This window comes from Puma concolor, chromosome D3 (genome assembly GCF_028749965.1).
Source record: "Puma concolor isolate L17-30 chromosome D3, mPumCon1.1.hap2, whole genome shotgun sequence".
Lineage (NCBI taxonomy): Eukaryota > Metazoa > Chordata > Mammalia > Carnivora > Felidae > Puma > Puma concolor.
In genome coordinates, this window is record NC_141678.1 from 16024748 (window position 1) to 16052458 (window position 27711).

General features: G+C 45.2%; 1 protein-coding gene and 1 long non-coding RNA gene across 12 annotated transcripts in view; one reads left to right on the top strand and one right to left on the bottom strand.

Annotated features, from left to right (window-relative positions):
• The window catches only part of CIT (citron rho-interacting serine/threonine kinase), a 165608-nt gene that overhangs the window by 7393 nt on the left and 130504 nt on the right, over positions 1-27711 (bottom strand). For 4 of the 11 annotated variants that reach the window (XM_086681822.1, XM_086681815.1, XM_086681814.1 and 1 more), the window contains 20 exons: positions 26693-26797; positions 19116-19256; positions 18571-18678; positions 16714-16876; positions 16272-16436; positions 13941-14078; positions 13209-13389; positions 12467-12558; positions 11824-11928; positions 11417-11586; positions 10647-10691; positions 10108-10188; positions 9842-9977; positions 8037-8176; positions 6538-6630; positions 4921-5029; positions 4695-4823; positions 4107-4187; positions 2326-2404; positions 2019-2198 (listed from right to left, as the gene is read on the bottom strand). In XM_086681822.1, the coding sequence (XP_086537948.1) occupies positions 2019-2198; positions 2326-2404; positions 4107-4187; positions 4695-4823; positions 4921-5029; positions 6538-6630; positions 8037-8176; positions 9842-9977; positions 10108-10188; positions 10647-10691; positions 11417-11586; positions 11824-11928; positions 12467-12558; positions 13209-13389; positions 13941-14078; positions 16272-16436; positions 16714-16876; positions 18571-18678; positions 19116-19256; positions 26693-26797 (2441 nt within the window). The remainder of the gene's footprint in view (positions 1-2018; positions 2199-2325; positions 2405-4106; positions 4188-4694; positions 4824-4920; positions 5030-6537; positions 6631-8036; positions 8177-9841; positions 9978-10107; positions 10189-10646; positions 10692-11416; positions 11587-11823; positions 11929-12466; positions 12559-13208; positions 13390-13940; positions 14079-16271; positions 16437-16713; positions 16877-18570; positions 18679-19115; positions 19257-26692; positions 26798-27711) is intronic. The other 7 variants (XM_086681823.1, XM_086681818.1, XM_086681816.1 and 4 more) reach the window with 3 other exon arrangements.
• Positions 3146-9025, top strand: LOC147575335 (uncharacterized). The gene is made up of 3 exons (XR_015242278.1): positions 3146-4835; positions 6434-6519; positions 7854-9025. It is a non-coding gene; the product is annotated as an uncharacterized LOC147575335 (long non-coding RNA).

Below are 27711 nucleotides of genomic sequence, written 5' to 3' on the forward strand. Positions count from 1 at the left end.
TCCAAGGAACATTAGGTACAAGAATGTGTGCTGCGCTACCACCTGTATCAAAAAGAGGAAAAGCACTTCCAGAATGGTACAGCAAGGATCGCCGAACACCCGTTCCTCCATAAAAGCAACAAGAACACTGGCAACAGCCGTCAAAATAAACTTTTCAGAACTCTGGAAATTAACCAGACTTGTAAGAACTCTAACAGCAAGGGCATTTATGCAAGAAAAATAACTGATAACCCCAGTAAGAACAAGTTTTGTGACATGTTAATGTGACCTATTTCTACCCCCTTTCTCCCCAGAGCTGCAGTTTTGAAACTAAGAGCCCTGTAAGAGTAGCCTCTGGAGAGAGATCAGGATCGAAACTCCCCAAAAAGCCCCATCCCCAGAAAACAGTCTGACCTGCATGGCTACTCCCCAGAAAAGACCATTCGCGGGGCTTTTTCCTTGACCCAAGTCAGGGCTTGCTCATGAGAAGAGCCCTATTCCCAGATGTTTATCAAGAACAATCAGGGGGCGCCTGGGTGGCGCAGTCGGTTAAGCGTCCGACTTCAGCCAGGTCACGATCTCGCGGTCCGCGAGTTCGAGCCCCGCGTCGGGCTCTGGGCTGATGGCTCAGAGCCTGGAGCCTGTCCAATTCTGTGTCTCCCTCTCTCTCTGCCCCTCCCCCGTTCATGCTCTGTCTCTCTCTGTCCCAAAAATAAATAAAAAACGTTGGGAAAAAAAAAAAAATTAAAAAAAAAAAAAAAAAAGAACAATCAACAGCAAGTGTTCAATCTGCCAAATACCTGAGGGAGTGCTACCAGTTGGGGAAGAGGCTGGCCAAAACACTCAAAAGGAAATCTGGGAATAAGATGTCTGCAAGGCATTTTGAAATGGTCCCTTACATTCATAGGGATTTAGAAGGCCATGCACACAGGAAAAACCTGAGAAGGCTTCAGTTCTCAATTCTGGCTGACTTTGAGCATTGAAGGTATGCCCCCCCCCCCCCCCCCCCCCCACACACACACACACAAACCCTAAGCAAAAGGTGAGAGACTTACTGATTCAATGCATTGAACAAAATCTCTGCCCTGTCATTAGCTGATAACTAACCTAACCAAGCAGAAACTTGAATGGCCAGCCCCACATAACAAAGAATACAGACTTTACAGATTTAGTCCAGGAGAGTCACTCAATAAACAGGAACAACAGGGGCCCTTGGGTGGCTCAGTCAGATGAGCAGCCAACTCCTGATTTTGTCTCAGGTCATGAATTCTTGGTTCATGAATTCAAGTCCGGCATTAGGCTTTGCACTGTCTGTGCAGAGCCTGCTTGGGATTCTCTCTCCCTTTCTGCCTGCCCGCCTCAAAATAAATAAATAAACATTAAAAAAATAACACCAAAAACAGCAACAACAAAAACAGGGGAGAGGTGGGGAACTGATTTCCAGAGTTGCCACATTATAGTATTTGAAATGTTCAGCCTCTCAACAAAAAATTAGAAGACATGCAAAGAAAGAGGAAAGCATGGCCCATACAGATGGTGTTATTTCTTCTGGGAAATCTTCCCTGGCCCCCAAGTCCAAGCTAGGAACCCTGTTCTGGGCTCCCATGGTGCCTTAAATTACCCCAGTCAGAGGTCCATCCTTCTAAGCTAGGCTATAATTGCCTGATTGCTCATCATGGCCTCTCTCCCACTGGGCTCTATCAGGGAGGGACTGCATCTGGTTCTTCAGCACCATACCTCCTGCAACAAGCCCAACTAGCATGGCAGAGTATCTGCTAAAGCAATGAATGCACAATTCATGATCGATTCTAGTGCCACTAAAAAACTCAACAGAGAAAGACCAGACATTTCCTTCCACCTTTTTCCAAGGGGGCATTTAAGAATTATCCTGATGCTTGTAAAGGGCACTTTGGTGCTATAGATCCCAAAGAAATGAGTGGCTTGAGCTTGAAGACTGGGAAACCTTTGACCAGTTTAGCAAAATTTCCTGTTATCTTACAGAAAAACACTCTGCCTCCTGTAATGGAGAAGTGTTGTACCTGCGGGAGGTGGAGGGGCCCCGGTGGTGGTCAGTGCCGGACTCCTTCACAAGGTTTCCTTTGCAGCAAATAACCCTTAATTTATCCTGGTATGAGGACGCCAGGTAAATCGCTCCTGAGGAAATTGCAGGGCCCAAGTAGCGTGGGTTCGGGATTTCCAAATACGCTCGGGCAGGGGTCCTATGGAGTTCCAGATAAGAGTTTACATTCAGGTTATCTCCGTTGCTAGATGGAATGGAAAGAAACACACACTTGGCCCCAAGCCCCAACCGCCGAGGTTTTCAAAGTCTGAAAGGGCAATGCTTACCCCAGAGAAGAGCGTGCCTGGATCTCAATTACTTCTAGTGAGTTGAAGTGGGTCACAAACAGATAGGGTTCTCTGTAGGCTGCATGGCCACCACAGAAGAGCATGGGCAAGGAAGGGTTAAAAGAGAAACTCAAAACCAGGCTGCAAGGCCACCTTGGACCTAGCAGTCCCACCTAAAGGGATTTATCCTACACATACATCCATGTGCCAACATAATGAGGCATGTTCAAGTATACTCACTGCCATGTTGTCAGAGCAGACGATGGGAACCAACTCAAGGGGACATTATAGGGGGTCAGTTAAATAAATTATGGTACATCTATGGAATTCTGCATAGTTGTAAAACCTGCAGGAAGCTCTCTATGTACTGATACATAAAAAAAACCTGAAGTGTACAATTTTACTTAGTGTGAAAAGCAAGATTCAGAATGTGTAAAGTGTGTCACCATACTGATTTAAAGAAAAAGCATTTTTAAAGTGTGTTGGGGGGTAGATAAGAATATATTTTCTTATGCGTCTGTATTTGCACAAAGCACTGGAAGGATAAGAAACTCAAAGAAGTATTTTTCCCCCTTTGCGGGAGAGGGAATGGAGAATTAGGGAGACAGGTTATTTGGGTGAGGCTTTTCATTGTATACCTTTTTAAAGTGTTTCATTGTATATGTTTTCAAAAAACATTAAAGATCGGGTTCATAGATAATTAAATATTTCTGGCCTTAATACTATATATCATAGTGTCACTGAAACTCTAGGATATGATGAGATCTTTTTCTGTCTTAAAAGTAAAGGAGATTATCACTACCATTCCTTTCAGTAAACTAGGACTTTGGTATTAGACTGTTAGTCATGCCTCCTGGTACTCAGGCCCTGGTGGATAGAGCCTCCTTCCCTTGAATCTAGGCTGACCCTGTGGCTGCTTTAACCAGTAGGATGTGGTGGTAGCAAGAAGGCCTGCCAGCTTGCACTTCTGCACTCTTGGAAGAAGCCCACGTGGAGAGGAACTGAGACCTCCAGCCACCAGCCCAAGCTGAGTTCCCAACAATTATACCAATTGCCTGCCATTTTGTGAGGCCATTTCGGACTTCCTGCTTATCCCAGTGCTCCCACTGGAACCGCACGAAGCAGAACTATCCAGTCCAGCCTCAGCATCTTAGGCAATGACAAGTTGTTGTTGTCTTGTCCGTAACAAGTTTTGGAACTTGTTATGTAGCAATAGATAAACCAAATAGCCTCGACAGGTATTTCAACCGTAACGGCATTTCAGAACATTCACACAGACATGTATGTACATATTTGCACATAGGTGTCTGCTTATGCTTTGACCCAGCAGCTCCACTTTGAGGGCTTATGAGCAGCAGGTACTATTTGACAAGTGTGCAAAGATCAGTGCAAGATATTCATCGTAGCAATGTTTGTACTTACAGAAAGAATGAGCATGATCTACCTGCTCTGCCTAATCAGAACTGATTAAACTGACAGGTGTTCAGCTATGCCATGGGATACTCTGCAGCCTTTGAAATGATTTAAATTCACAGGCAATGCTCTCCTTTCTGTCATGAGAGCCTAACAGATATTTCACAAGGCCAGTGGCCTTGGCTTACGTGGTTCTTCATCAGAATCTTTGCCCTCAACACTTCTTCAGGTGACTCTCACCTGTGGTGCTTGGTGTCTAATGTAATCCATAAGCATAGTGCTTAACCCAAAAAGGAGTCCACCTGCAATTTTTTCCTAGGACACCAGCTGCTGGCAGAACAGAGCCCTCCATACCTTGCATCACTTACCAAAGGCCAAAGGTAAGCGACTCCACTTGAGATCGTCTGTGCGGCTACGTCTTCCATAAGAATCCACGAACACCCCAAATTCTGCAAGGAGTTGGAGCCCGGGGCATCAGCACAGCCAGAGGCATCAGTATCAATGACACATACTTTGATAGAAGAATAAGGGATTGAACCCAGGGGACCACCAGCCAGATTTAACTGGATCATTAAAACCTGAAGACCTTTGCTGAGTCACATCTCTCAGAGATGTGTTAAAGGAAAGCGGAAGAGACAGAAAATAAGAGGCAAAAGGAGGAGGAAAAGGAGAAAGAGAGACCCAGACACAAGGAGGAACAGACAGAAAGACCCAGAGATAGGAAGAAGGGGGGAAATGAAAAAGAATGAAGAGAAACATCACAAGAAAATGCAAGAAAGAAGGAAGGGAAAAAAGAGAAAGGAAAGGGAGAGAAAGAAGGGGCAGAGAAGGAAAGAAGTGGCTGCTCTCAGGAGAGAATATGAGACAGCTGGACCAGGCAAGGGTGCTGGTAGGGTCTGGGGCTCCTGGTGTCTGCGAGCCATCAGACCAGTGGCGGGCGGGAAGCCCTGACTCACCGTGGAAGCAGAGCAGGTACTCCTCCCGCTGCCCTGCGCCGTTCACCTGCACGATCGAGACAGGGAAACTATTGGAAGAGGAGGCAAACACAGCAGGCGCCAAGGAATGGTCATTCTTATCCAGGAATTCTGTAAAGTCAGGTGAGAAGCGGGGCTTCAGGAATGAGCTAGTGTTGGTGGCAAGGCTGGAGCAGAGTGTGGGCTGGGGGGAGGACTTGGGCCCTACCCTCAAGCGTGTACTGCTTCATGTCAATTTCGTAGAATTTATTGGTTCCAATAAGGATACTGTAATTGGTGAAGTGGATGCAGCTGCAGGGCTCTGAGGTCTCTATCTCCTGAGACAGAGGGTAGAAGAAAATGATGTGAGTTAACACAGGGCAGCCCCATTTCCACTGCTATTCCATTTCTGCCTCAACTAACCACGCCTTGGAGACGGTCACCTCTGGACTTATTCACGTTCTCAGCCACACAAAGCACACTCCATCTTTTCATGTCCCCCATGAGGGCTGATCATCCCTTTGCTACCTCTGAGTTCTTTGCAACCCCAGACCAAGAAAATAAGGTCAAATGGCAGCCAAAAAGAGTCAGAAATACCATTTCAATGAAAAGGTTGCAAAAACAGACCTTTAAAAATGCAAATTCTTATCTGAGGAAAAGAACTGGAGAAAACAGGGTTAGAGGGAGTGGTTTTAAGCTTCCTTCTTTTGGTAAGCTAAGTTTCTAACGTGAACCTGTATCACCTATATGTTTATTCTCATCATCATTGTTGTCATCTCCATTAGTGATGGGCTAATTACTTCCACTTGTTTTCAGGCCAGTCCTAATAGTAAAAAAAAACCTAGGCATGCTTATTCAAACGGTAGCCAAGAATTACAGGGAAGCAATGATTTCTGAGAAATCTCCTAAAGCTAACAGTTCAAGCTCACAATCCACACTATCATCACTGAATATTTCTGATCACCTGCTAAGTATGAGGAAACTTTTAGGCAGCATGACACAGTGAAATGGCAGGGAAAAATCAAACTTCAGTTTTGGTCTCAACTTTGTAACAGGATCTCAAGCCAGCCTCAATTGTCTAACCTGAAAATTGAGAATTACCACCCCTGCATTTCAGAACTGTTGTGGAAAGTATATAATAACCAGCTCAGTTTCTGGATGGTGGACGAACAGCCCACCCAGGATGAAACTATTTCCCTAACACAGAATGACCTCTATGTATGTTCACCCATCAGTCATTTCACTTCTGAGACTAATCATGAAGACACCTGAAATAAAGCAGGCTTACTACAGGTGGCGCTTTCCTAGCCTAGGGACAACGGCCAGTCTCAGGAAGTGAGGCAAATGATCCAGTGTGCACCTTGTCCACACGGCAGTCACCATCACCACCACTCTGCTCCAAGGACAATCAGCTCCCTAATTACACATCAGAACACAGCTAGCACTGGCTTCTCCAAAGGTTAATAATAGAAACTTCTAGGATCTGACATAAATTCTGATAAGTGCCACCAGAGACTGCTAGCTTCTCAGAGAGATGTCCTTCCTTTTTTATGCGAATTGAAACGAAGTGTCTCTTCCATCAGCCAGCTTCCTTTCTCCCGTAACAAAGGGCTGAATTCACTGGGCAGGCTAGAGAGGCCGTTCACAAACAGAAGGAAAATGAGAGGGAAAAGGGCAGCCACTCAAGGCTTTGAAGCTTCCTCCAGGTGTGTCTGTCTCTTTCTCCCTCTCCCCCTACCTAGAGATCACCAAGGCTGAAGTGACCTGGCACACACTGTTCCCTGAGACGGCACGCCTTCCACATCAATTGGTGGGGACAGCAGGACAGGTGAGGCCCAGGACTTACTTTCCGAATGCAGTACTTGCTGAGGTTTTCATTGTAGCGGAGAATGATGACTTTGCTGGGCATGGCTGCACAGATGCAGAGCCCGTTCTCAATCTGAAAAGCAATCAGGGAACAGAAAAAGAGTGTCAGTCGTGTGTATACTGGCTCCAGAGCAAAACTAGGAATATAACATCAATTTTTTTTAATGTTTACTCATTTTTTGAGAGAGAAAGAGACAGAGTGTGAGCAGGGGAGGGGCAAAGACAGAGGGAGACAGAATCTGAAGCAGGCTCCAGGCTCTGAGCTGTCAGCACAAAACCCGATGTGGGGCTCAAACTCCCGAACCAGGAGATCATGACCTGAGCCGAAGTTGGACGCTTGACTGAGTGAACCTACCCAGGCACTCCCAAAAAACTTTTTTTAAATAAAAAGAAAAGAATTGATAAAACTGACAGAGCACACAGTGTTTTACCTTGCTCAGTCCCCATCTGAAAATCCTGGGCCCATCTAGCCATGTCTTTTATCAGCTCCTTAAGATTCCTCTAAGAAACCTTTTCAAATCAACACCTTTCTAGGCCAGCCATTCTCCTACTTTATATTCTGCCCCCCCCCTTTTTTTTTATTGCCACAATTAATCACAACCATCATATAAGTGACTAAGAAAAGAATTCCAGAGACCAAAAGTCCTCAAGAATAGTGACCAAGGTCAAGGCCCCTTCAGGAGGTTCCTGGAGTCAACCATAGCCCTCCCCCACTGGTCCTCCGTTCCTCAGCACAGAATTCTCTGAAGGCTCAGTCAGGGACACAGGATGTGTTGGGTAAATGCTGACTCAGTGGCTAAACAACAGATTCCCAGTGAGCCATTTTCTGAGAAGGGAAAGTCAGTGGTTGTCAACAGGATGACTCCAGTGGCCTCAGGCGGCCTGCAAATGCTTGATTCAGATTTCATTAAAGTTAGACATGTTCATGTGTAGGCACCCACAAACACTCTTAATTTTTTCAATAAAAAAAGTTTCCCTAAAGAAGCAGGCAAGAAAATAAATGTATTTATGCACCAAAATCAATATGCTATTAGCTACCAAACAATTAACCTGAGTTATCGTGAACTGACTTTATGTTCTATAAATGTCATAAATCAGAATTTGCTAATTCCTAGTAATAAAACATTTTTCATCCAGTCCAGGAGTGGGGATCCATGTTAGATTTAAAAAAAAAAAAAAAAAAAGACTCTGTCCTACACACACTGACACAGATATACACACACGTACACATTCTAAGCATGGATCTTCCTTTCAGTTTTGTTAAATTCTCATTTTTCTCTCTGACATTTCCTTTAGATTCAAAGCCTGTGCAAATTTCATGGCTACACAAATTCCTTCATGTGTCTAAAGAAAGCAACAGAAATTTAACCCAGTTAGAAGACATACAATTTTCAAGGTCAAATTGGTAAGCTGCCTCAAAAGGAGGGAAGAGCCGATTTCAAGAACATTCTGCCAGCTGAGGCCCCGAGGAGAGCCTACCTTGCCAGCAGCAAACAAGTGACAGCCCTTCACGGCTTCAAAAACGTTGGGTGAGATGTCGGGCTGGGCGGGAAGGTGAGCCTGCGCCAGGGACTGCTTCACTTTCTTCACGTCAACAAGGCACAGAGCTCGCTCTTCTCCTGAAGGGAAAAGGAAGAGCTTCACGGTCAGTGTGAGGCAGGGAAGCAAAGGTGCAGGATGGCAGTTCTACTTCTCTTCACAAACATCCACGCGGGGCCATGCAGGTCAACAGAGTTTCCCAGACACTCCTGTGTACACAGCTTAGGTCCAAGTTTCAGATCTAAAATGAAAACATCTGGCCTCTTGGTCAAGATTCTGGGATGAAAAGAAAAATTCTGCCGACATAATCAGAGAATGTGAACTATACTTTCAAACACATCTTTCAGTGAAGATGAGGATGGGTTAGGAACACAGAGGGGACATTTTATGAAATGACAGGCTCGGACCGTTCCGATAGGTCAGTGTCATGGAGGACCAAAGGAAGGCCAAGGATGCATTCCAGATTAAAGGAGACTAATGGGACACTACTAAATGTAGTGCACAATCTGGGACTGGATCACAAATCAGGGGGGAAAATACCAGAAAGGATGTTATTGGAGCCGCAGGTAAATTCTAACTATGAGCAGTGTGTCAGACAACTGCATTCCAACGAGGGATAAATTTCCTGAATCCAAAAACGGTGCCACGTGAAACTATTCTGTGTGATACTATGACAGTAGACCCATGCCACTACACGTTTGTCCAAACCCACCAAGAGTGAACCCTCACGGACACTCTGGACCCTGGCTGATGATGTGTCACTGCAAGTTCATTAGTTATGTCCAATGTCCCACTCTAGTCGGGGATGCTGATAGTGGGGATGGAGGGATACTGGAACTTTCTGTCCTTTAAGCTCAATTTCACTGTGAACCTAAAACGCTTCTAAAGAATAAAGTCAAGTAGGAAGGGAGGAAGGTAGGGATGGAGAGAAAGGAAGGGAGGGAGGGAGGGAAGGAAAGGAAGGAAAGGAAGGAAAGGAAGGAAAGGAAGGAAGGCAAGCAAGCAGAAAAACAAAAGAGGCAAAGAGAGTCAGTGTTGAGAGCCAGTTCCTGACCATATTATTTCAGCCACGCCCAAAACAAGACCTGACTGTGGATGTTTTTGAACATTGAGCCAACAAATTACTGTTTTCCATTAAAAAAAAAAATAGTACTGCCAATAAAGAGAGAAAAAATTTTTTGCCATGGTTATGTGAGACAATGCCCATGTTCGTAGGTGATACGGTGAAGAATTTGGGGTCACAGCTGCAAGGGACTCTCAGACGGCTCAAAAGTTAGTGTGTGTGCGCGCACGCATGTACGTTTGTATAGGAAGAGAGAGAAAATATGGCAAAATGTTAACCAGTGAACAGATGAAGTGTTTCTGAGGGTCACACAGAAATAAGAGGCAACATGCTAACAGGCAGGCTCTCAGAAGGCCATGGCTCAAGGTGGCATTGACCTCGCCACGACGCTGGCGTCAAAGCGTCTGATGTTACCAGGACTCTGAGGCTCCTACTCTTCCCCTGGCTGAATGGTGAAGTGTTCTCTGGGGGTGTCAGACTGTACTGCACTGGCCACCAGGGGAATGAATCTGGGCAGAGAGCGCCATCAGCTTGGGCACCAGCAGGGACACGGGGGAAAGAGCCGCTTCTGCTCCCATCTGCCTGCAGGAGGGCCTGCCTTTGTGTTTTGCAAGCGTGACACTGGCTTTCAGGTAGTTTCCCTCGACGGTGAAGAGAAAGCGCCATGTCCTTGGCCTACCACCTGCTATCATGAGTAGCTTCTCCAGGTCCTTGATGATATAAATTTGGAAGACTGCTCCGATTCCTGGGACATGGGTGAGGGAGTTTTTCAAGACATTCAGAGCGTAGAGCCCTTCCTCAGTGCCTACCAACACCACCTGCAAGGAGAGAAGGTCACAAGCACAACATAAGCATGATCACATCCCGGGGACAACCCCATCAAGGAAGAGCCCTTTCTTTCTTGACTGCAGGGGGTGGCTACTGCCAGTGTCCAGAGAACAGTGCTACCTGGTCGCTGAAGGGCAGTGTGCAGTTCATGTCTAGACGGTCATCACCTTCCAGTTTCAGCAGGGAGTTTCCAAGCAATTTCTTTTTGTATTGGAACAAATTTTAAAAAGAAGAAAGGAAAAGAAAAAAACAAGGACATGGTAAGATGGAACTGTTCATGACCAAACCATCCAGAGAGATAAAAGCAAGAACAGAGAGAAGTTTGGTGCCAAGAAGGAAGGTTACTCATGAAAATGCCAGAAACACACATTTGGTCTTGGCTTGCCCCCTATTTTCATCTGAGCTCAGAAGGCAAAACATGAATGTTACTGCTTATCTCTGGGGTGGTTGTTAATTAGCATCAAAGTAATGCCTCAGCTTGATGCAGAAATAAAATAGATGTAGAGAGATTTTCTGTGGTAGGAAATAAGCTGAGGCTAAAGAGATTCCACCTGCAAAGGGTTAATAAGCCACATGGAAGGCTCCTTCCCCTCCAGGCTGCAGCAAAAGTACAAAGCACAGTGTCAGCACCAAAGAAGCAAGCTTCTGAATCTCTTTACCTGAACCCACGCAGGCAGAAGCTCATAGGAAATACAGTCACGGCCCTATTGTACACATAGTAACATGGATTTCAATAACAGTCTCACACAGGTAACCACAAAATAAGTCATCAAATCACTGGTCCACCCGGTGAGCAAAGCTCCGATAAGGAGGCTCATGGTTAAGAAGTTCACCATTGTGAACTGTGACGGTGCTTACTAGGAGCCCAGCGTTTGGTCTTTGGTGGAGAAAACACCAATGAGCAAGGAGCCCTGTTTATATCCTGGAAGTTTCCAGGAGGAGTGATGCCAATCAAGGCACACCTACAGTTCCAACATCTTAAGGGTAAGTAGGAATCCAAACCTGCCTACAGAAGAGCAGTTCGTGTGGAAGGTACGAGAAGGTTATGAAAAGCCTTCCCGAAGTTGGAATGGCTGTCGGCAGACTTTTGTGCTGCTTCACAGCCAAGCGCTTGCAAATAAACTCATCAGAGTAAACGAGAAAGAGGATTTCCATATGAGTACATTTGCTGCCGTGACCAAGATCAATCGCCGCCCCAAGAGCTGGCTAACGGCACTGACTGCCTCATTCTAAAGGGCCGCCAGGGGAGGGTGTGTGACACCAGACAGACCGCGTACAGCCTGTATCTCAGTGACACAAGAGTCCCAGTCATGACAGTCTCAGCCATCCCTCCCCCGGAGAGGCGGCAAGAGGGGCCCCACCACTCAGGTCAGTTCCCAAGTCAGCCCACTTTACAAAGAGAGACTCCAGCTCCTGCCTCCATACTCACAGCATCAGCTTCTGCTTTTTCCCTAGAAACTCTCCCACCTGCGACCACAGACTCTAAGGCGGTGACCCAGCGCTGTTTGTCGGGGAAGCTGGGAGCCAGCAAGTAGAGCGTTCTCCCGGGCCAGCAGGTGGTGTGTGGGTGAGACTCCATCTTCAGTATGTAGGGGACATCTAGGGGATGGGACAGAGAGCAGGGGTCCACTGTGCATTCCTCTCACTCTTGGGAGGGATGGCCCTGAGGTGTCAGACATCGCCCAGGCATGCAAGTCCTAGACCCCACTAAAAAGGGGGAGCCAAGGAGGGCACCCCCTCCTCCCCCTGCTGATTCATCCAGCCCAGTGCCCACCCCCACCCTCACCTCCCCACCCCACCCCACCCCCTGCCGTGGGTTCTCCAGCTTCCGCTCACCTGCTTTGGCTGTATTTGCAAGCTCAGAAGCACCAACGGCGCCATGAATAGATACATCCCCGTCGGGAAGGCACAGCTCAAATTCTTCCACCGGCCTCTGTCCAGCTTGGTGCAAAGAGGAAGGGCAGAGAGAAAACCAAAAGAACAGGAACAAGAACGAGGGGAGAAGAGAGGAAGAAAGAAACAGAGAGAGAGAGAGAGAGAGAGAGAGAGAGACAAGGCAAGAGAGACAGAGTATGCGTGGAAAGAGAGGCGCACGAGAACAAAGGAGGAGGGGAAAAGGTGTGCAGAGAAGGCGGAGAGGGAAGATAAAAACAAAATAAAGTGTGTCAGATGAGTAGCACAGTCAAATTTCTGCTGACGATGCGGATTTATGGGCTAGTTGACTGAGGCAGAAGTTCTCTGAAGGTGTATTAGCAGGTAGGATCTTCAGGGCAGCACCCTGCAGGTTCCTCAGAGGGAAGACCTATAGACGTGAGTATCGTACCAATAACCTTTAGCGAAGTCATTTGGTTTTTAATTTTCAAAAATGGAAAATCGTAGAAGGCTTGCAACGCAGTTGGAAAAACAAAGCCTTCACGCCAAGACTGGGAGACCTGGGTCAACCACGTGCAATGAAATTCCCCCTGAATTCTTAATTTACCTTCTCTGGCTTCGCTGTCATAAATGAGGACTTTAGATCCCTCCAGGACAATGTACTTCCTGTCCCAGCCTTGCTGTCCTCGTTTGTTATTCCTGGGGATATAGGGATGGATAAGAACATAGGTTTAGACTCAGGAGGGAAGGAGGGACGGGGAATCCTAGCCACAACGCTTCCCTAGGAAACCTCAGGAATGGAAGTGCCTGTGCCATCCATGTATCAGGGGAGGCAGAGCTTCCTTCTCCCCTTGTGGGTTCTGTGGCTGGCCTAGGCATTCCACTGGTATCAGACGAACAAGAGATAAGCATACAGTTTTTATTTTATGTGTGTGTACCTGGAAATCTCCATAAGAAAATAAAGACCCAAAAAGCAGATAGGCCTAGTGTTTGTATACTAGCTTGAACAAAGAGTAGTGGTTATGAAAAAGCAACTAAAATGTATGGGGAGGCTAAAGGAAGATAAGGTGTTACTTTAACAAGGCTTATCTGCAGAGTTTTGTCTACAAGCCTTGCCTCCCTGCTTCTGGTGAGAATATTTCTTTCCTCCTGGAAAAGGGAGGGGTGCTCTTACACGGGAGATTTATCTCCTGCTTTCAGGAAGAGAAAGGGGAGGTCAGAGGGGCCTTCTTAGACCTGCTGTTTCTCAAGTGCCTTTGGCTCAAAATAATCCTGGTTCCAAAGTGGCATATTTTGGGGTGGCATCTTCTCCGGCACATGCCCCAGCCCAAGCCACCCTGTCACAATACCTGGGCACTTTCATCCACCCTTCCAGGTGCAGGCCGCTGCTGGGCTCCTTGGTCTGGAGACCCGGGGAGTTCATTTTGTCACGGCAGAAGGCCTCGGTGAAGTGCGTGGCATACTCGGCTGGCAGGCCACAGGTGGCTGGCAAGCACGTAGAGCACTTGGGATGACACATCACCTGACATTCTGGGGAAAAGCAGTTAACAACCTGAAAACACCTTGTCGAACCCTGGACAATTCCTCTTTCTGCCAGCCAAGCCCCAGCCAGGGCCCATCGGTCAGGCCCCATCACCCAGGTAAATCCCTAAGCTTTCGCAGGAGCCAGGTCCTCCCTACAGAGAGAGGAAACATGAGAGCCAAGCGCTCTCCACCCAGTTGTCCTGGCTTCTCCCCAGGCCGCCACAAACAGGCGTGTAGAGGACCCACCGGCAAGGTTCAGCTGGAGCCAGCACCCAGCCTAAAGGTGGGGAAAGGGAAGCCTGGCAAAACGGGAGGGCTGGAAATCAGCAAAGTGCAAGGCATTTTGCACACGGGGGGTGGACACGTGAGCTGGAAACACATATAAGCTCTCTCCTTCAACGGGAAAAGTAGCGTCCTCCCACTGGAATGAAAAGCTTCAAAATGAATGCGCTATATGGTAAAACATTTTTAAAGGAAAAAACCCACACCCATCAGATGGATTTGTTTAGGGGGAGACATGCAGGTGCCCACGGCAAACGCACCACTGCTTCTCTTACCAAGACACTTGGATGCCTGGCGCCCAAAGTGCACAGTATCCAGACACACAGCGCACTTTGTGGCTCGCATGTTCAATCCTACGTTAAATCGGTGAGGAATATTGTGGTGCATGCGCTCCTTAAGACGCCGACTGAATTCTGAAGGAAAATGTTTAAAAATTCATTAGGTGCTGCAAATGATACCGTCAAGAAAGTAAAAAGACAACCCACAGAATGGGAAAGGATATTTAGAAATCATCTCTCTGACAAGGGGCTTGTAGCCAGAATATATAAAAAGCTCTTACAACTCAATAATAAACAAGACAACCCAATTTTAAAATGGGCAAAGGATCTGACTAGAAGATAAGTAAATGATCAATAAGCACATGAAAAGATGGTCAACATGTTTGGTCATTAGAAAAACACAAATCAGGGGTGCCTGGGTGGTTCAGTCAGATGAGCATCTGACTTTGGATCAGGTCATGATCTCACAGTGCGTGAGTTCGAGCCCCATGTCAGCCTCTGTGCTGACAGCTCAGAGCCTGGAGCCTGCTTGGGATTCTGTGTCTGTGTCTCTGTCTCTCTGTCTCTCTCTCTCTCTGCCTTCCCCCGCCCCCTCCACTACCCCTGCTTGTGCTGTCTCTATCTCTCTCAAAATAAATAAACTTAAAAAAAAAGAAAAAGAAAGAGGGGCGCCTGGGTGGCTCAGTCGGTTGAGCGACCGACTTCAGTTCAGGTCATGATCTCACGGTTTGTGAGTTCAAGCCACGCGTCGGGCTCTGTGCTGACAGCTGGGAGCCTGGAGCCTGCTTCAGATTCTGTGTCTCCCTCTCTCTCTGCCCCTCCCCCACTCATGCTCTGTCTCAGAAATAAACATTAAAAAAATTTTTTTTAAAAGAAAGAAAGAAAAACACAAATCAAAAGCACAAGGAGATACCACTTCACACCCCACTAGGAGGTCTAGAATCAGACACATGGAAAACAAGGTGAGGGTGTGGAGAAATCCGAATCCTCATACAATGCTGGTGGGAATGTCAGGTGGTGCAGCCGCTCTGGAAGACAGTTTTGGCAGATCCTTGAAAAGTTAAAATTAGGATTGCCCAGCAATGGTGTGACCCAGCAATGCCATTCCTAGGTATATACCCAAGAAAGCCGAAAACATATGGAGCCACAACATACAATGTTCACAGCAACGTTATTTAGGATAGCCTAAAGATGGAAACAACCCAAACGATTATCAATGGATTAATAAACAAGATGTGCTATCCATACAACAGAATATTACTCAACCAGAACAAAGTGAAGTACTAATTAATGCTACAAGACGGGTGAGTCTCCAAAGCATTATGCTCAGTGAAACAAGCCAGACACAAAAAATATGGTATGATTTCATTTATATGAAATGTCCAGAGCAGCAAATCTATTCAGCTTAGTGCTGCCAGAGGTCTGGCAGAGGGGAGTTTGAGGGGTGACTGCTAACAGGTGCAGAGTTTTGTGGGGAAGGAAAGGTTAAGGCCAAAAAATGTCCCCAAATTAGAAAGTGATGATTGTACACCCTTAATGCACTTAATAAAAAAACATCCAATCATACACTTCAAATGAGTGAATTGTATGGCATGTGAATTTATCTCCATAAAGCTGTTAAAAAACCATTACAGCAGGTTACAGAGTGTGAAACTATTTTAACACTCACAGATGCGTCTCAAGTTCGATGAATCAACTTAAAATCTCCATTATCTGGTTATTAGGAGTTGGGTATTTTTTTTTTAATGTTTATTTATTTTTGGGAGAGAGATGCAGAGTGCAAGCAGGGAAGGTCAGAGAGAAAGGGAGACACAGAATCTGAAGCAGACTTCAGGCTCCGAGCTGTCAGCACAGAGCCCGACACGGGGCTCAAACCCACAAACCGTGAGGTCATGCATGACCTGAGCTGAAGTCAGACGCTTACCCGACTGAGCCACCCAGGCACCGCTAGCCATATGTATTATTAATATACACTCTAAGATAACATTTTAAGTAAAAGAAGAAAGGTGTTTTGCAGTGTATAGCTTAGTGTGCTATGATATTTTAATAGAAAAAAGGGCTAAGGAAAATATGCCTATTTCCTCATACTCTTTAAGTATAATTATATAAGATACATGAATAATATGATATGCTCTCACATGCATGAACTATTGCTGGAAGAATACAGTGGTGGTCCCTGGGTAAGGGAACTGACATCGGGGACAGGGGACTCACTTCTTACTCTTTATCCCTTAGTATTATTACTTGTCACTTTTACCGTATGTATGCATTTTCTTAGTGGATTAAAAACACTTTCAACCAAACTCCAAGGGCCCCTTGGGAACGTACCCTCTGGAGTCGATGACTCCTTTCTGCGGCTGGATGGCGGGGCGAGCAGGCTCATGGCACTGGGCTGGTGCTCGGGCGACCGCACGATGGCGGACATGGCGATCTGCTGCCTCGCGGTGGCTGGCGTAGATGGGTGCGGGTGGTCTGTGGCCTTCCGGTGGGCAGCTGGAAAGAGACCAGTCCAATGCCTTCTGGTTAGCTGGGTCACCAAGAAGCCCAAACCAAGCGGACTGCCCCTGGGCGGTCTTTCAAGCCCCCGAGACCAAAAGGACACGCATCGTGCCAAATGGGCAATATCAAGGATGCTGTGAATTTTTCACACTTGGGACATCTGGACTGAGAGCTTATGGGCCAGAAACACAGATGCTGAACTAGTACAACCCATGTGCTTGAGGTGGGTTCTCTGCCTTTTCCAGAGACTTGGCGTAGAGAGTGCCCCTACCTTCCTCCCGGGCAGACCGGAGCTCGATGCGGGTCTTCTGAAGGGCTTCCTCTAGCTCTGCACAGCGAGCTTTCTCCTTCTCCAGAGCCACCTTCAGCTCATTGTACTGCAGAGGAACCTGTGTGGGCAAAGCAGGGTCCTCTTTCCGTCGACTAAATAAACCCTAGCAATGGAAACAGAGATATCTCCTAACTCCTGGAAACTGGCACTTTAGCTGAAGGAACTCTGACTCAAGAGGAGCAGACCATGAAAGCCAGGAGCATACTCACTGTAAGCGGATTTAGTAAAAATGGCATGTGAAGGGGGAAAGGGGAGACTGAACCACAGCCCGTTCCAGCCGGCTGGAAAAAAATAGGGTTTTGGAAATTTTCAACAAGAGGGCTCAAGATGCTTGCACGGCCACCACCCCTTCCTTCGGCATTCCCAAGGAGGAGAGCCATTTCCTGAGTCTTTACCCTCAAAAAATGGAAGTGGAGGATGGAGTCAGGACGGATGGTTCGGAAATCACTCTTGCCTTGAATTTGTCTCATGACGCTTAGTTACGAGACACACAGAGATGAGCATTTTTTAAAAAGGAGACAAAAAACTTGAATCCTAAAATGATGTCAAAACAAGGGGCTTACTCAAAAAAAAAAAAAAAAGCAAATGAAAAAATGAAAACGTGTACTGGACATGGAAGGAAAAAGGAAAACACAGGGAATCATGTGGCTGAAAAAAAAATTAACCACCAAAAATAAATGGAAACACCCTGACTACATCACATGACACAATCAGAAAACAATCCGCTGCTAAAATACAAAAGATTAAATATCAGAAGCATAACAAGCACAGACAGTCACGCGGTATGCAAGAATGTCCCTCCCCGGCGGCCACCACTGGAGGAGGCTGTTCTCGTCCCTCACCATAAAGAGAGCGCTGGGGACACGGGTGCCAACTGCCCGCTCCAGCCCCTTCTTGGGTGTTCCAGGTCACTGGGGGCTGCCACTGCTCCCCCAGGGTGGGAATGCTTTGGGAAGGAAACGGCAGGGTCCTCAGAGACCTGTTCAGACTAAGAACACCCGGCCAAACCTCCTAAAAGGGCTCTGGTGGTTTAGGGAAGCAGGTCTTGGGTGGATCCAAAATCTGCATAGGTGCATCTGTGTATAACCCTGTCCATAGCTGGGTGGGTTTTTTTCCCCCTTTCCTTTTTTTTTTGGTCAAAGTTTTTCATTTGTTTGTCTATTATCCTTCTAAAGGGATGGCGCAGCACCCTTGGAGTGGAGTGGTGTCACCTCACCTCCCTGGGTCCCAGTCTCCTGCTAGGACTCTGCCGGTCAAAAGGACTGGGCTAGATGATTTCCAGTCTCTTCTGGAGTTCCGTATATGTGCTCTGAGAATCCTACTACAGAACTGAGAACCACTCTCTCTTTCTCCTGAGAACCACTCTCTCTTTCTCCTGAATCCCACACGCATGACCTATCTCTATAGCCCTGTACCTGTGACCTGCTAATCCCTCTGGAGTCTTGTACAATGACCTCTCTGGAAACCTTTCTCTCTGCTATTACCACCCACCTCCCAATCCAGCTGCTTATTAAAAAAAAAAAAAGAGGGAGAAAAAAAAAATCACTCCCTTAACAGAGACAGGCACTATAATTTTAAAGGCTATGAACACAAAGTAGTTTGTTACAGACTTGATAATGACATGCCTTCCTTAAGGACTATTCTGACGATCTCAAAACCTATTTTCAACCCAACATAAAACTAGAAAAATGTGCATTTTGTTTTCATGGATGTTTCTGTAATTATCTCTCACAACGGTTATTTCATGAATCATAAGGACTGAGAAAACCTCCCGACTTTTCTAACACTCGGACCCACCTTTTTCTTTTTAGCGGGCTGGTCCATTTTGGCTTGCAGAAAATCAATGAGTTTGGTTTGTTGAGAAATAGTACCTTCCATTTTCACTTTTTCATGAGAATAGAGAACCTAAAATTCATAAAAACAAAAAAAATAAGCTTGGCCCTAGAAAGAAGTATACTTGCAAATTTGGTACTTTAAACAAATAAAAAATAAAGTCATTAGGATAGTAGCAAATGAACATTCAACACAAACCACACTGCACCAATATTTACTTAGTCCTATTCTTACAGCCCAAAACAAACAAACAAACAAAAGGAAAGATACACGGACAGGTAGGTGAAAAAGTAAAACGAGCCAGGGGTTAATATTAGAATCTCGGGCATGATCATGATAGAAATTTTCCAACATCTCTGAATGTTTGGAAAGTTTCCCAATGAAATATTGGGGGAAACACACAATAACATACAATATAAAGATAGCGACCGTTTCCCCAGATGGCTTTTGGCCATCACGCTTTGCCTCTGCAGACAATCTTTAAGCCAATTCCCTCCGCTGGTTCTCACCTGAATGTTTTCCAGCTGGTACTCCAGATCGCTCCTTTCCGTCTTCAGCAGATCAGCCCGGTCTAGGGCTTCCTGCAGCCCTTGAGTCAGACGGAAGATGTGATTCTTCTGCAGATCCATCTGCTGCTGTAATTTGGCTTGCTAGTGGGGAGGAAGGCCAAGACAGAGTCTCGGTACCACGGAGAATACAGCTTGGTCCCCCACCGTTAGCTTGTTGCCAAACTAATTGCAGGCATGGCACCAGATTTGGCTTTTGAAATCATCTCCTTCCAGAATTACCGACGGTCTTCTGTTCCAAATTGGTGCATGGCACCGATAAGAAGAATTTGCCCAGAAATCTCTGATGGCCAGCAAGTCACGGGATCCCCACCGTAACAAGAAGTCCAGGCTGGTGGTCTGCCTTCCCAGTCAGAGTTACAATTAAGGACATTTGGGTACGTACGATATGGCCCATCTGAGGTGCCCTCTGAGATGCTGTGAATTACTGCCATGACAGCTAAGCTCCAATTTGTCCTTGGGGTTTTTTGGGGTTTTTTTTTTAAAAGATCTGTTTATTTTTGAGAGAGAGCACGCAAGTGAGGAAGGGGCAGAGAGAGAGGGGGACAGAAGATCCAAAGTGGGCTCTGTGCTGACAGCAGCAAGCCACACGCGGGGCTCAAACTCATGAGTCACAAGATCATGACCTGAGCCGAAGTTGGGCGCTCCACCAACCGAGTCAACCAGGTGCCCCCTTAGGCTTAAGATCTCAGTTGCTACTGTGAGAAATCCCTTTGTTTAGGCAGCGTGGATGCACAAAGGGGAATCATATCAGCTCTAACTTGAAGAGCACCTCGTTAGGGTGAGAGACCCCAGCAAGTACACAAACAGCCACAATCACAGGAGATACTTCTGCAGTGTGGGGAGGAAGGAAGAGGAAGATCCCAGACTCAGCACAAGAGTCTATAAGACCCAAGGGGGGAAAAAAATCAATTTAGTGTTTTGGAAATAGTTTTGTGCTCAAAATCTCTCTCCAATTTTTACAATGAAAGTCAACCAGAAAATAAGGCAGGCTCTAAAGATACTGGTTTTATGACTCTCTTTCCTAAAACTCTTCTGTTTATAAAAAAGCAGGAAAGAGCAGGTATCCTGATGACACACTGCCTGATGTCATCTGACCCCTGGGTGACAATCCAACTGCCCTGTGGTTGGCCCGAACACCCCCATGCCTGGTGGCCTAGACTCTCTGCAGACTCAAGCAGAGAGCTCCTAAAGAGCAGTAAACATCACCACGGGCATTTTCTAACAGGCGACGGCAAATCTCTGCGCTCTCAGCCCCAGAAGGCCAAGGGCCACGGACAAACTCAGAACTGGCTGACCCTCTCCCTCTCATTTTACTTCCCTCCACCTGTGTTTTGGTTCTCTCTCCATCTCTCCTCCTCGCCGGCCCTTCCTCTTGAGGGGAAGTGGATTCCTTGGGGCATCATGGCATGGTGGAACGAACCTGGGCTTTGGAATGCTAGGGACCCTACCACAAATGCTGACTTTAACACGCATCAGTCACAGGACCAGGGGAAGCTCATATTGCCTCTAGAAGCTCTGGCATCTTCATCTGAAAGTGGGTATAACACCTCCCCTGACTGGGTGACATACTCAGTGCCACCATGCCCGGCATACCCCAGATGTTCAAGGAATTCTCGTAATCTCTCTCCCTCCTTTGTCCTCTTTCCTTCCCTCCATCCAGTTTGGGCTTCCCCCTCACTTCCCCATCTGCCTTCCCCGTGCCAGCCTCCTCCACCAGCCTCCCCCATCAGTCCTTCATAAAGCAAGAGATACTGTCAGCAGCCAGAGATCACCTGGCCTGTGTGCCAACTTAGAATTTATGAATCAAACCAGAACCCCTAAAATGCAGGGGGGATGGGACGCGGGGGGACAGCTAAGATTACCTCTTAAAGGGAACTATGAGTCCCTTACAGTGCAAGTGATTTCCACAAATTACCCTCTTTAGTTTCTTCCCACTATTTTAGGACAACATTAATTACTACGCAGGAAGCAGAGAAACAGGAGCCGGGGACAAAAATTGGTTTGGTGACAGCCAGGCCCAAAATATTTCTCTAGAATAAACACATCAACTGTCCGTGAGCTTTCCAAGAAACAGACTGCTTATTTACTATAATAAAAAACAAGAGTGACAGGTTGCTCAGTGGAATGTTTTTCAAAGCCATTTACTTGCTTCCCAGAGAGAGGAAAATGGGGGCTATTCATGGGTCAGTGCTGGACTGGATGCAGGGCGTTGGACCTGTCCAACAATTCCGCCAGGTGACAGGAGACCGGGAGGGTGCATGAGGGAGCTGGATCAGAGAACCAGAGCACCAAACAACCGCAGTGGTTGAAAGGATGGATCAAAACCGAGAAAAAGTTCAAAAGGACAGTGTTCTTTGAAAACACTGACTGATAAACGCCAGAATATAAAGATGTTTACTCAAAAAATGCAAGCTTACAGAAGGGTTGGTGGCGATGTCACAGGTCAGTGGGTGTCAGTGGTGTGATAAAGCTATCCAAAGAGCCCAGGGTAACTGGCAGAGGCTTACAGAGCCCAGAATGGAGCTGGAGATATCCCACTGGACCCCATGTTGCTCATACCCTGTGGACTTTTAGAAACTCTCTTTGGAAAGATAAATCTACCAGAAAAGAACATCTCAAACTTGGAGGGACTTGAAATGTTTCAATTAGGTAAGAGAAGGTGGTCTGGCGTGGGGGAGCTACTCAGATATCTAACTGTCTGTCACAGAGATAATAAATGTAGCTCTCTCCTAGAACTATCGCAAGGACTGTATGAGCCAAAGCATGAAAAGGGCACTTGGCGTATAGCAATTGCTACTTAAACATTAGTTTTTTGGAGGCATCTGGGTGGCTCAGTCAGTTAAGTGTCCAGCTCTTGATTTCAGCTCAGGTCATGATCTCACAGTTCAGGAGTTCAAGCCCTGTGTTGGGCTCTGGGCAGACAGCACAGAGTCAGCTTCGGATTCTCTCCCTCTCTCTCTGCCCCTCCTCTGCTTGTACTCTCTCTCTCTCCCTCAAAAATATGTAAACATTTAAACATTATTTTTTTATTAATCAAGTAATTTGATTATTATTTGGTATTACCCTCCTATTTTAGGTGGAAATGCCAGACTCAAATGTTTCAATGAAACAGAACCAGTGGTTGGAAGTTATAGGCTTTAGTTCAAAATAAGACAGAACTTTCTAAGAATTAAAGTTGTTGAAAAAATGGGTCAGGATGTCCAAAGGCACGTGCACTCAGGCAGAGGTTCAACCAGGCCCACCAGTGAGGAATGTTGGGGAAGGGATTCTCTGCCTTGGACAGGAGGTTAATTTGACCAGGATTAGCAAATGGACTTTCACCTCTGGCATTACCTCTGACAGCCTGATAGTAGCTATTGAATGTCATGTCAAAAGAAGTTTCTGAAGCCATTTTGGGTCCAGGAGGATATCTGGGAGAAAGATCCATTAGCAAAGTCTGCCAGGGCCAGGGATGAAGGGAGCAATGGAACAAGGGCTGGAAATTTGGGTTCTGTGACATTAAAAAAAAACAAACAAAAAAAAAAACACAACTTCTTTCCAACCCTGAGACTGTGATTCTGGCCCCACTTACAAGTCTCTATACCTAATGAAGAGCATATGGTTAACTTAAGAAGACGACAAACAAGCAAAGACAAAAAAGAGAGAGACAAACCATGAAACAGACTATTTAAGTATGGAAGACAAACTGATGGTAACTAGAGGGGAGGTAACTGAGGGGATGGGAGAAATAGGGGATGGGGATTAAAGAGTACACATATCACAATTTAAAAAAAGACATGCTAGGAGCACCTGGGTGGCTCAGTCAGTTGAGCGTACAACTTCAGTTCAGGTCATGATCTCACAGCTCATGAGTTCAAGCCCCGCATTGGGCTCTGTGCTGACAGCTCAGAGCCTGGAGCCTGCTTCAGATTCTGTCTTCCTCTCTCTCTGCCCCTCCCCTGCTCATGCTTTGTGTCTATCTCAAAAATAAATAAAAACGTCAAATAAAAATTAAAAAAAAGACATGTTTTAACATATCTTGAAATCAAGACATGACATCTAGACACATAGATAGCTTTTTGACAAAGGTGTCAAGAAAATGTAGTGAGGAAAAGAGAGTCTTCTCAACAGATGGTACTGGAGTAACAGAATAGCTCTATGGAAAAAAGTGAACCTCTGCTCTCCTGCCATACGTAAACATTAACTCGAAAGACATCCTAGACCTACAAATAAAAGCTAAAACTAGAAAACTTCTAGGAGAAAACAGAAAATACTATCTTTGAATTTAGGATAAGCATAATTTTCTTTTTTTATAGATATAATTTATTGTCAAAGTGGTTTCCATACAACACCCAGTGCTCATCCCAACAGGTGCCCTCCTCAATGCCCATCACCCACTTTCCCATCCCCCCCACCCCCCATCAACCCTCAGTTTGTTCTCAGTATCCAAGAGCCTCTTATGGTTTGCCTCCCTCCCTCTCTGTAACTTTTTCTTTTCCCCTTCCCCTCCCCCATGGTCTTCTGTTAAGTTTCTCAAGATCCACATATGAGTTAAAACATACGGTATCTTTCTCTGACTGACTTATTTCACTTAACACAATACCCTCCAGTTCCATCCACGTTGCTGCAAATGGCCAGATTTCATTCTTTCTCATTGCCAAGTAGTATTCCATTGTATATATAAACCACATCTCCTTTATCCATTCATCAGTTGATGGACATTTAGGCTCTTTCCATAATTTGGCTATTGTTTAAAGTGCTGCTATAAACATTGGGGGTACATGTGCCCCTATGCATCAGCACTCCTGTATCCCTTGGGTAAATTCCTAGCAGAAGCATAGTTTTCTTAAATAGGACACAGAAAACATAATCCATTTTAAAAACTGATAAATTTAACTTCCCCAAAATTAAGAGCATTTGCTCTTTGAAAGATACTGTTTGAAAAGACAAGGCAAGCTATAGAGTGGGTGAAAGATTCACCATCCATACATCTGGCAAAGGGTTATTATCAAGAATTCTTTAAAAATTTTCCTCGGAGGGTGGGGGAGTATCTGGGCAGCTTAGTTGGTTGATCCAGAGCTTCTGACTCTTGATTTCAGCTCAGGTTGTGATCCAGCAGCATGGGATAGAGCCCAGTGCTAGGCTCTGCACTAAATGTGGAGCCTGCTTAAGATTCTCTCTGTCTCTCTCTCTCTCTGCCCTTCTCCCCTGCAGGCATATGTGTTCACTCTCTCTCCCATTAAAAAAAACAAAAAACAACTTTACTTGGAAGTAACTACCCAAAAGATTTGAATTTACACTTCCCAAAAGAAGATATATGAATGACAAATATATGGAAAGATGTTTATCATCACTCATTAAAGAAACGTAAATTAAAACCACAATGTGATACTGTAATATATGCACTAGAAAGGCAAAACAATACTAAGTGTTATGGGGTCAGAACCGCCACACGAAGACTTGGACACAATTTTTCATAGATTTATGTATAATAACTAAAAAAATGGCAACTATTCAAAGGTTCATTAACAGGTGAATGGATAAATGATGGTATACCCATACAATGAATTACAGCTTAGCAATAAAAAGCAGTGAACGGCTAATACATTCATCAACATCAATAAATCACATAAGCATGTTCAACTAAACTAAAGAATCCAGATACAAGAGTATACAGAGTATAACTCCACTTCTATGAGATTCTAGGAAAAAAACAAAAACAAAACAAAAACAAAAAAACTATCTATAGTGACAAAAAGCAAGTCACCGGGTACCTGGGGCCAGACCCGGAAGGTATGGACTAGAAGGGGGATGAGGAACTTTTTTAGATGATGAAAATGTTTTATATTTTCATTGCAGTGAGGATTAACCAGGCATTTACATTAAAACAATTATATATATAATTATATGTATGTATATATAGAGAGAGCAAACTTAGGTTAAGCCCTTGGTCACATGCTTACAAAGTGCACACCACGACCAGGGATCCTAGCCACATTCTGGACAATAAATATCATTCTTTGTTTCATAATGGTTTCAAGTGTCAGTAAAATCTGCCTCAAACTCAGTGTCAGCCAGATGTCTGTGCTCAGAAATCTATCTGTGAGGTACAGACTGGGAAGCTGGAAATGTTCTCATGTCGTTTACAAGTGAGAAAGAGGGGACTGAATCAGGATCCCGGCATGCTATTCCAAGCCTTGTCACTGACTCACCATGTAACCTTGGACCAAAGTATTGAGCTGTCAGAGCCAGCTCTCCTTCCTCGGAAGGAAAATAGGACAGGCGAGATCATTGATTATTTCTGTTCTGTTTCCAACATATGCCTAAAGCAGGGACATTGCCTATTCATTCCAGATAAAAGACCATCATTCTCTACTTGACCACCAGGTAGATTTTTAAATTTGTATTATAGTGTTCTTAATGCTGCCTTTGGTGAGCCTTCCACTCAGGATATATTGAGATATAACTAATTTTATTTTAAAAACCTTTATTGCGGTACAATACACATAAAATTTACCATTTTAACCATTTGTAACTGTATAGTTCAGTGGCACTAAGGACATTCACGTTGTTATGCAACCCTTGCCAGCATCCGCCTCCAGACCTCTCCCAAACTCCCACCCATGTTTTTTAAAGTATCATTCTGTAAGGTATTTTATTCTCACCTGCACAATTTTCACCACATTTTCCCAAGTTGATAGTTTAGCAATATTATTTCTCTCAGCACAGTCCCTTGAGAGGTCTATAATAAAACCTCAACTAATGAGAACAGGTAATCTGGTTAACTGAACTATCTGGCTCACTATGGGTTAAACAAAACCATCTTGGAATCTCATTTCTCATTAAATATCTTTACAAAGCATGTATGTCCTGGTTGGTCAATTCTAATGAACAAAACAGAGTCGTCAGTGATCCAACATATAGGGCTTTGGTTGGGATCAGGACATCGTCAGCAACTTAAATAGACATTTTCAGAATTCTGTTAAAAGGTCCAGGAAATAATGTAAGGGATGGGTTCAGAAGATCAATTTGAGCTTTTCATTCTATGTCTCAAAGGCAGGACATAAATTTTTTTTTTTTAATGGAGTTAAATGAATGTTCAAAAGTCTTCAGGAAATTTGGCACTCAACACAATCTGGTCAAGTCTCTGCCCTGTGCATGAAGCTAATTTGCATGGATGTTCTACCAGCCTGAAAACTTAATATACTTTAGATATTAACTCTAAAAGGACAATTTAACTCAATATTCAGTCACCTGTATATTTAATAAGCTTCCATTGGGCACATACTCTTCTGTGCTCTATGTTCTATTAAGCACTATGTGGGAGGACACAAGTGACAAAGACCGTCTAGCCTTTGTGACACATTCTTTGAGCCTGTTAAATACCTTCAAAAAGGTATTAAGTGACCACCTTACTTCTCCTTGAAAATTCCAACTTCAAAGATTGAACATCTAATATGGATCTGACCATCTAAACACAACAAATTTTCATCTTCAAAAGTCCACCTGGCTCCATTTCCCAGGTGTTTCACACTCACCTCTTCCAGAAGCCTCTGTTTGAGCTCCCGTTCAGTCTCCAGTTTCTGCTGTAAACTTCGGGCGTTCATTTCAAGCATGGCATGTTTCTTCTCCAGATCATTGAGCTGGGCATTTGGAAAAATTGGCCATGAGATCATATTTAGAAATGCTAGATGCTAATGACTTTTGAAGATTTCCATAAAGCTTCACATGTAAAGAATCAAGTTCTGAAGATCAGAATATAAATGTTGTTTTCTAAAAGTATAGTATCACAAAGGTCCATGTTGCAGATAAGCCTTGTACAGGGATGGGATTATTGCTAAGGGATGCATAAATAACTATGACAAGTTCGAGGACAAGGATGATCACCTTGGCTGAATTTAATTAAACTATCAAATGCTGAATACTTACTATTGCACAGCATCATATCGGGCTCTTGTGATGAAAGAATGGACAAAGTCTCTCAAGAATCCTACAAAAAGTCACAAAGTGGGAGACTGACCATAACTAGACCTAGACACAATGACTGCTTTGTCACATGATATTTTCAGTAAGAGAGGTATGCAGAAGAATTATTCTTCCTGAATTACAGTCATCAAGAAAAGACTGTATTGGGGCGCCTGGGTGGCTCAGTCGGTTGAGCATCCGACTTTGGCTCAGGTCATGATCTCGCAGTTCGTGAATTCGAGCCGTGCGTCAGGCTCTGTGCTGACAGCTCAGAGTCTGGAGCCTGCTTCAGATTCTGTGTCTCCCTCTCTCTCTGCCCCTTCCCTGCTCATGCTCTGTCTCTGTGTCTCAAAAATGAATAAACATTAAAAAAATTAAAAAAAAAAAAAAAAGAAAAGATTGTATTGGGGCATCTGGGTGGCTCAGTCAGTTAGGCATACAACTTTGGCTCAGGTCATGATCTCACGGTTCATGAGTTCGAGCCCTGCATCAGGCTCTGTGCTGACAGCTCGGAGCCTTGAGCCTGCTTCAGATTCTGTGTCTCCCTCTCTCTCTCTGCCCCTCCCGCACTCGCAGTCTCTGTCTCTCTCTC